A 9781-nucleotide genomic window follows, 5' to 3' on the forward strand; every position below is an offset into this window, starting at 1 on the left:
CCCCCTCCCTCCTTGACCTCCAAGTACCAGATATGGACCCTGACCAAAAGTCTGGAACGTAAGATAACCACCTACGAGATGAGATGTCTAAGGAGAGCCGTTAACAAAACCAGACGGGACATGGTCAGAAACAACTAGAACAGAGAAATGGTGGGAACAACACCTGTCCTCTACAACATTCGAAGGCAAACAATCAGCTGGTTTGGACATCTCACACGTATGGCACCTAACCAGCTTGCCAGTGAAGCCTACTGCAGGAAAGTATCAGGGTACAAGGCGAGAGGAAGACCAAGAAAGACCAGGATCCAGGGTGTGAAGGATACCCTGAGAACATACAATATCCCACCCAACCGAGCCATCAAACTTGCTAGAGACAGGAAGCTCTTTCTCCTCTCGACGCCCTAGAGGTACAAGAGGACGGATGAGGTAAAGTAAAATAGGTAAGGTAGGAAATTTTGAATTTTGCACGTGTGACGGCCGAAGCCTAATTTTATCGATTTTGAACCACCATGGGATCTTTAACGAGTGCAACGTGCACACGGTACCTTGGAGATTGTTTGCCATTAACCGAGAAAGCTACCAGAAGATCAGGGGTGTGGTCGAAAGACAGTAAGGAGGAGCCAAGGAGTAGCAGTAGAAAGGCTGTAGAAAGAGTGAGGAGCCCAGAAGAGGGGGGGGGGGTGGTGAGGGGATGGGGTTAGAAAGTGGAAATGAAATCAGGCAACAGATTATTGTTAGAAAACAAGAAGGGTGTGAAAGGAGACAATTTTAGAGAAGAAATTGTTCTTCCGCTATCCAGATTCGAACCCGCCACCACTGAATGAGAGCGACCACTTTAACCTCTAGACCACGAAAGCCCCCCTTTTTGCTCTTAAACTCTCTCTATTTTCTTCCCTAGCCTCGTGAACGTTGTGGGCTGGTCAAAGAAAAGTAATTTCCCTCTCCAGCGATAAAAATGATCTATCCAAAATCGGGTGCTCTCGTGGTCATTTTTTATATTTTTTCGTAACTGTTTTACGGTGCTAGCAACTGCATAAGGTCATATATGGACGCGCGGGACACATTAAACTTTTTCAGTTGGTAGGACATTTTGGATTTTGCCCGGGTTGCGGCCGAAGCCTACTCTTATCGATTTTAGACCACCAACGGATCTTTAATGTGCGCAACTTGCCCAGGGGCCCCTCGAGATTTTTCGCACTTGTCCGAGAAGGCTAGGTGTAGATCTCGTGGACTAGAGACTCATATGATTGCGTCTTACTGAAAGGTCCCGGTTTCGATTCCGGGTAGTGACGGGGAAAAATGTTCTTCACTAAAATTTGTCTTCTTTCACCCCCTTTCCAGCTCTCTAGCAATGTTCTGTCGTCTGCTTTCGCCTCCACTTTCTGACCCCCCCCCCTCACCTTTTTTGCCCCCTCCTCTGGGTTCCTGACTCATTCCACAGCCTATCAGCTGCTACCCATTGACTCCTTCTTACTGCTGTCTTTCAGCCGAACCCCTGATCTCCTGGTAGGAAAGATCTACACCTAGCCTTTTCGGACAAGAGCAAAAAATGTTGGTAGTCCCAAGTGCAAGTTGCACGCGTTAAAGATCCCTTGGTGGTCTAAAATCGAGTCTGAAAAAGAATAGGCTTCGGCCGCCACTGGGCAAAATTCAAAATTTCCTACAGACTGAAAATGTTTTATATGTCCCACTCATTCATAAGACCTTATGCAATTGCAGGCGCCGTAAAACACTTAACATTTTTTAAAAATAAAATAATTATGGACGTACGCACTAGGAAAGGATTTGAGATCTTCTGCACGCGTCATGGCCGGATGCTCTGATGTGGTTTGCTCTTTCTTCCCTATCAGACATGTATTGTCTTTAACTTTCCTCCTTTGTTTTTTGTGTGTGTGTGTCGATAGTGGCGTAAAACACCTACATTTTAAAATAAGTTGAAAAATGCCTTCTTTTCTTTGCAGGCTTCAGCACCTATATTACCTTACTGTGTTGCAAGTGCTGTAAAACTCTTGATAAAAACAACACACAAAACATACCTAAGAAGAGTGTCTACGGTGATGGTTGGCAAACGTTCTGGTGTGGTTTGCTCCTTCCTTCCTATCGATCATCTATCGTCCGTATCTCTCCCCACTCCTTTTTTTTCTTGGGGGGAGGGGCTGGGGTGAGTATAATGCACTCTTGCATCACGTCTAATTTTAGCCTCTTACGATATGACCTAACTCTGCTACATGTTCCCTTGAACTCTTTCTATCAATAAAACGGTCCGCATCAATAGTCGGCAAATGGTCTCGTGTGGTTTCCTCCTTCGTTCCAATTGATCATCTATTGTCCTCTTATTGTATTATTATCTCTCCCCTCTCCTTTCTTATTGATTCACTTTTCATTAAAAAGTATTTCTCTCTTTCTTTTCTTTTCTTTTCTTTTCTTATCTTTATATATTCATTAATGTATTAATTTTTTATTTTTTTAATTAAAATTTTAAAAATATTTTTTAACTTTTTTTTTTTTTTTTTTGGGGGGGGGTATATTACCCTCTTGTAACACCTCTTATCTTCGGTGCTTGTCTATGACCTAACTGTGCTGCATGTGCTGTAAAACGCTGACTAAATCAAGAAGTGTCTGCCCCAATGGTTGGCTGAAGGCCTGGCGTGGTTTACTCCTTCTTTCCTATCGATCATCTAGCATCCTGATGTTATTATCTCCTCCCTCCTTTCTTTGTTGATCTATATAACCTTTTGTAACTCACCTTATCTTCGCAGCTTACATGACCTATTCGTGTGGCGAGTGTCGTTAAACTCTTGCTAAAACAAAGCAAAACAAAGCAAAACAAAACTGCCTGCGTTGGCGGTTGGCGGAAAGTCTGGCGTGGTTTACTCCTTTCCTATCGATTATATCTCGTCCTCATCTGCCCCCTCTCCTTTCTTTGTATATTACACTGTTGTAATACCTCTGTTCTTCGCCGCGTATTCGTGTTGCAAGTCCTGTTATACTCTTACAAAACAAAACAAAACCAAACACCAAAAAGCTAAGTAAGAAGATTGCCTGCGTCGGTAGTTGGCAGCAGGTCTGGTGTGGTTTGCTCCTTTTTTCTTATCGATTATAAATGTCCCCCTTGTCTCTCCTCCCTTTTTTCTGTGCATGTTCCTCCCTAGTACGTAATACCTCTGACCCTGACCACTATATGACCTACTCTTGTTGCAAGCTCTCTTCGTTGCCTCAGAATTACAAAGTTCTATCTGACATTGTTGGCCTTTTTGAGTTAGAAGTCAAAAACAAAATTATTATGTTATTATATTATTACATCAGCAGTATCAAAATTGAACACTTAATCAGTGGTGTTATCGAGATATTTTAGAAATTGCATGTAAAAAAGTTGTGAAACTCACTTAACGTCAAAGGTCCCAGAGCTAGGTACTGAGCAGATACAACTATGGGATTCTAGGGTAGCAATTACCGTTTAACCCTTTACTAAAACAAAGGCGAGCGAGGATCATCTGCGAGCCATAACCAGGCGTAAAGCCATTAGAGTCATGTCACGGGGAAACCAGGCGCTCGGTAATTTTTGGGTATGTTATAGTATGGCAGCCATTGTTTTTATCTTTAAAGTTTTTTTTGTGCCTTGTTTTGGTTAATGTCATAATATTATCTATGTATCTTAAATAGAAGCCAAAATATTCGCATATGAAGGAGGAGGGGGTCGCCTAGTGTCAGAAGTAAGATTTGCGAGACAATGACCACAGAAGTTGTGTGACTCCCAAAGATTGAGCGTCCGTCTTGAAAGTGCAAATTTACTTTTTTGTGCCTTTGATCAATCTTTCTCAGTAAAAATCCACACACAAAATGGCTTTAAAATGAACATTAAAGATCCAAACAGAAAAAAAAAGTGATAAGAATTTCCCAACGGCCTGGGAAAAAGGGAATCTTTTTTCTTTCTTCTATTCTATTAGTTTGAGGAGCGCCTGATTTCCCCACGATGCCACACATTTCCCCATAGACCTCTCCGACCAGGCCTATGTAACACGCACGTCTCGGCGGTCGTGGAATGACCAGCGGTCAATCACCTCGGAGGTCTGGCTAGGGCGCGGCACAGCGAGCCCGGCCTGAAGAGACGTCAGATTAAGCAGGGCGCACACAAGAGCTGTGTCAATTCGACTAGAGTGCTGACTATTCGACATGACTACTGACTATTCGACATGACCACTGACTATTCGACTTGACAACTGACTATTCGACTTGACTTCTAAACATTCGACTTGACAACTGACTATTCGACTTGACTTCTAAACATTCGACTTGAATTCTGGCTGTTCGACTAGACTATAGCGGGTAGTTTGGAGGGCACCACTGGTAGGTCCTACTTCTTTACTTTTCCTCTCTTGTTTCTGTCTGCCTGTCTAGACTTTTTCCAGCACTAAGCGACCATTATTGCGTCGATGTGTTTCCTTTCACTTACTCAAACCAACAACAAGAAGGTCCCACTTCTTTACTTTCCCTCTGGTGTTTCTGTCTGTCTGTCTGTCTGTCTGTCTGTGTTTCTGTCTGTCTGTCTGTCTGTCTGTTTGTCTGTGTGTCTGTCTGTGTGTGTCTGTTTGTCTGTGTGTCTGTGTGTCTGTCTGTGTGTGTCTGTTTGTCTGTGTGTCTGTCTGTCTGCCTGTGTTTCTGTCTGTCTGTCTGTCTGTCTGTCTGTTTGTCTGTGTGTCTGTCTGTGTGTGTCTGTTTGTCTGTGTGTCTGTCTGTGTGTGTGTGTCTGTCTGTCAGTCTGTCTGTATGTCTGTGTTTCTGTCTGTCTGTCTGTCTGTCTGTCTGTCTGTCTGTTTGTCTGTGTGTCTGTCTGTGTGTGTCTGTCTGTCTGTGTGTCTGTCTGTGTGGCTGTGTGTCTGTCTGTCTGTCTGTCTGTCTGTCTGTCTGTCTGTCTGTCTGTCGTACTTTTTCCAATCACTAAATTACCATTATTGTGTCCATGTGTTTCTGGGTAGGTTTTTAAATGATGCGATTTTCTTCTTTTATCATGTATTTCATACCATAAATATACAAACCAAACGTACAACTTGGGGTACATATCTGTGTTCCTAATGTTAAACTCCGAGATTTAACTCATTTCATCAACATATATCATATGAGAGGCAGCGTGGTGAAATCAGGCTCTCGTCAAAATAATGTAATCAAGGTAACCGTCATTTTTCTAGCCGTTGGGCAATTTTTTAAAAAAGGAATCTAAAAGACACAAAATGGTAAATTAGCGGTTTTTAAGGATACCCAAGCTTTGGATGTCTCCAAACTTTCTTTGTCTGCCATTTTCCCGCGAATTTTTGGGCATGTGGAGCTATTGGTACCATTTTAAAACTTGGTAATTTTTCTTGCATTTGGCGAAAAGGTAAAAGGTAAAACAGATAGACAGACATACAGACAGACAGACAGACAGACAGACAGACAGACAGACAGACAGACAGACAGACAGACAGACAGAAGGAAAGTAAAACAGTAAGACCTACCAGTGTTTTCTTTGTTTGAGTAGAGAGAAGCACAGTGACGTAATAATGATCATTCAGGACCCCAGTGCTCTCTTGTCGTGTCTCCTTTTTTAAAAACGGTGAAAACAGTTCATAACAAAAAGTGAGGTTAAGAAGAAGTCACATTTTCACAGTTAAAAAACCAGAGATACGAGAAGAAATCACTGAGGTCGCGTCGTGGTGAGAAAAAGTGTGACAGACAGATACAACAGACGAAACGTAAAGAAAAGGGGACCAGCCAACTTTTACCCAGACTTAATGCAATGCTGCCGCAAGTTTCAGACCATTATAGGCAAATTCAAAACGCACATATATTTTGTTGCTTCCCTCTTAGAGTATCAGATTAAAAGAAAAACGCATCTTGGAAAAAAAAGAAGTAGCTCCCCTCCCCCCTTCCAGAACAAAAACAAAAGACAAAAAAAAAACTACCCCGAAATAAACAAAACCCAAACAAAATAAAACAAAGATTGACGAATCTATATAAATAACAAAGAAGTATTGCTTTTTTTGCAAGTGCTTCAAAAACTGTCGCGTCATCAAGCTTCGTCGAACGACCAGAAATGCGCATCATCAATAAGTAAACGACAAACATTTGACGACATCAGACGAAGAAGGGTCGACGAATCGGGCAAGAGTGCACCGGCCTTAATGCCCTCTGGGAGGAAGTAGGTCAAGCCTGGCGTACACAGTCTTCTGCCCGGATCGATCGCGTTCACCTCTGTGACCTCATTAGCAGCTGGATCACACGCAGTTGTGCCAACAACTTACAGGAGTTTCTTTTTTCGTATTTGTTTTTTTCGGGGGGGGGTTGGGGAGGGGGGGGTATCCCTCACACGACTGGGTTTTTAAAATATTTTTTAAATATTTTTTTTTATTGATTTTATTTTATACTTGCTTTTTCATCATTTAGAATTATATTTTCGACAAAACTAGGTCTTGAGCACATGAAATCTATACCTCAGATAAAGAAACTATAAGATATCGAGAAAGAAAGGAATATTAATTGTTTTATTATACAGAGATTTAAGGTTTTGCATAATATTCTAGGTCTACTGGGGGCTGATTTGTTTGTTTTTTTAAATTCTTCTTTATTAAAAATATAGTGCAGAATACTCACGATGACAAAATAATGTCTAGTTTTTTGGTGTTTTTAAAAAAAGTTTTCCACCATTTGCAAACACGTATGGGTTACATAAGTGGCTAAGATAAGAAGTTGTATTACAGTTACATCAAAGAAAAAAAGACGTATATTATACATGGTTTATTATTATAATATAACATTATTGTTTTAGCTGTGATAAGCCTTATATGACATCTGCAATACAAGTAGGTAATGTAAGTGCTCGAGATTAATGTGTTACTATGGTGCAATAGTATGCAACGAAAAGTAGGAAAGATAGAGACGATAGCAGATGGTTTTAGAGGAATGAAAGCAATATATTACACGAAGCCGTCTGTCAACTACCTACTAGAGTCTATTATATATGTGTGTATATATATGTGTGTATGTGTGTGTGTGTGTGTGTGTGTGTGTGTGTGTGTGTGTTTGTGTGTGTGTGTGTGTGTGTGTGTTTGTGTGTGTGTGTTTGTGTGTGTGTGTGTGTTTGTGTGTGTGTGTGTGTGTGTTTGTGTGTGTGTGTGTGTGTGTTTGTGTGTGTGTGTGTGTGTGTGTGTGTGTGTGTGTGTGTGTGTGTGTGTGTTTGTGTGTGTGTGTGTGTGTATGTGTGTTTAAATTTATTAGCCGAGACTAATTTGCTATGAAAAGTTTGCCTTTTTTTTAGCCAAAACTTCTACACACAGACACACCAGCACACATACAAAGCATAATATTATGAACATCAGGGTCAGAGTTGCATATTCTCTTCACTCTGCTATAGTTTCGTGAAGATAGGATGATAAATGGCGCTGTAATTGTAAAAATGATATTACAAAAAATATTGTTTGGGGAAACGGGCGATAAAGAAAAAAAAGGCTCCTAATTAGGAAGATGGGTCGGGTCAAAAATGCTTGTGACTAACATGCCTGATAAGTGACAAAAAAATACTTTAGAGGTTTCTGGAACGTTAAAAAAATAATATGAGGCTGAAGAAGCTTAAATTGTCGCCATTTCAAAATTCCAAACTTTGACCCAAATCGTAACTTTTAGCAGCCTTAATGCCCAGTGCCCATTGAGGAATAGTTTCTCTCTCCCTCTCTCTCTCTCTCTCTCTCTCTCCCTGTCTTTCTCTCTCTCTCTCTCTCTCTCTCTCTCTCTCTCTCTCCCTCTCCCTCTCCATCTCTCTCTCTCACACGCACACATACACACACGCACACACACATACACACACACGCACATACACACACACACACACACACACACACACACACACACACACACCCACAACGATCGCCCGACTTGCGGCCTTGTAACCCAATGCGCTTTTATTTTCTTGTTGTTATATTTTAGGGTCAGTGTCAGCACTTGGGCTTCATTCGGTTTGCACAACGATGGTCGCTTTTCGCTCTAAATCTGGCTAGCCTCACCTTCTACACCAAACCGAACCTAACCGAAGCGATCTTTCCACTGGGCAGTGTTTGTTTTTAAAGGTGTGGAATCTTTCACACCTGTTATTTGATCTTTGTGAAAATTTTGGAGAAACAAGGTCAAGTGAGTTCAAGGTCACATTGGTGCGGTGGCATAGTAGTTAGCCTACCGGGCCTATAAACGTGAGATTGCAGCCACAGCTCGGTCAGACGTTGTGTCCTTGGATCCGACGTTGTGTCATTGGGAAAGGCACGTTGCACGAATTCCCCATTTGGCTAGTTCGGATCTTTCGGCGATGGATTTAAAACCCGGCCGTGCCTCCCGTTAAATAATCTAACAGTTGAGATAGGGGCATTATACCTATACTATTAATTCACCATTTTCAAGTGGGTTCAAACCCGGACCGTGTGGCTATGGGTACTCTGTACCGCGATTGATGACACGATTGAAGACCTGAGAACAACCAAGGTCAAGTTACATTTAGATGATTTCGAGATAATGAGCAAAAATGTCATTTCGTGAACTATTTCAAGCAAGATCCGATTAGAAGGCTTAAACCTATCCGTACGCCATGGGGTCCTTTTGTTCCCGCGGTGTTGTATTCTTCACATTTTAGAATACTTCTAGTGTGAAGATCTCTTTGAAACTTTCAGTATTTCTCAAAAAAATCATTCTGACAGATTGCTATGCAAAGCGTACAGATCGGATTACCGAGTAAATATCCTCTTTGAAAGTGTAGGCACAGAGTTCCCCACGTTGTATGGATACAATAGTAAAACACGACGTGCGGATAGGGTTAAGAAGCTTTTCTCAACTTCACTTTGTTTCATTTGACCTTTGTATCTTTGGACAAGAAAAGCAGGATGTAGGAAGAGAAAAGCGCGTCATCAGTGCTATTAATAGAGAGCTCTTTGCTGCCCCTCTCGATCGAAGAATAAGAATAAGCAGAACTCTACTTTTAGTATGCTCCATAGTAACAAAACGAATTGCAATGGTTAAGGCTAGATTTGATAAAAATGAGTCCAATCCGGAAAAAAGAAACATCTCAATGACTACCAAAATGAAACTTCTGAAATGCTGTGTATGGCCAACCCTTCTAGTTGTGAATGTTGAACAATCACTAAAGCCAAAGAAAATAAAATAGAAGCATCTGAAATGTGTTTTCTTGGGAGACTGCTGAGAATATCGTGAAAGGAACAAAAATCGAATGAGGTAGTGTTTGATGAAGCCCACGTGGGAAGCTCAGAGTTAAAAACAATCAGAAAAAGACACAGTTTTTGGGACACCTGAATAGACATAAAAGTCTTGAACATCTAGCTCTCACTGGCAATATTGACGGCAAAGGAGAACCAGCTATCAAGAGAGCATTTCGTTACATATTGTGTACATATTAAAAGCAGTTGTTTTGTTTTCTTTTTGTTTTGTTTTTGTTTTTGTCTTTTTGTTGGGTTGTTTTGTTTTGTTTTGTTGTTGTTGTTGTTGTTTTTTTTTGGGGGGGGGGTTTGTTTTTGCTGTTGCTATTTCTTGTTTTAATCGTCGCCGCTACACTCATACAGAAGCGCACTCATATGACCTTAGCAGTTGCGAGCGCCGTAAAACCCTATACTAGTACTACTACTACTACTACTATTACTACTACTACTACTACCACTACCACTACCACTACCACTACCACTACCATTACCACTACAACTACCACATACAAGTAGGTAATGTAAGTGCTCGAGATTAATGTGTTACTATGGTG

The 9781-nt window shown here is 41.2% G+C and overlaps 1 protein-coding gene across 1 annotated transcript in view; it reads right to left on the reverse strand.

The window, feature by feature from the left end:
- LOC101859075 (solute carrier family 22 member 8) overlaps positions 1 to 4175 on the reverse strand; it is a gene marked incomplete at its 3' end in the record, with an annotated part of 22028 nt that extends 17853 nt beyond the window's left edge. Inside the window, 1 exon segment of the mRNA XM_013090898.1 lies at positions 4026 to 4175. Within this exon segment, the coding sequence (XP_012946352.1) occupies positions 4026 to 4175 (150 nt within the window).
- Between the last annotated feature and the right edge of the window lie 5606 nt (positions 4176 to 9781).

The sequence above is a fragment of the Aplysia californica genome, unplaced genomic scaffold (genome assembly GCF_000002075.1).
Source record: "Aplysia californica isolate F4 #8 unplaced genomic scaffold, AplCal3.0 scaffold01653, whole genome shotgun sequence".
In the NCBI taxonomy this organism is placed as follows: Eukaryota; Metazoa; Mollusca; class Gastropoda; order Aplysiida; family Aplysiidae; genus Aplysia; species Aplysia californica.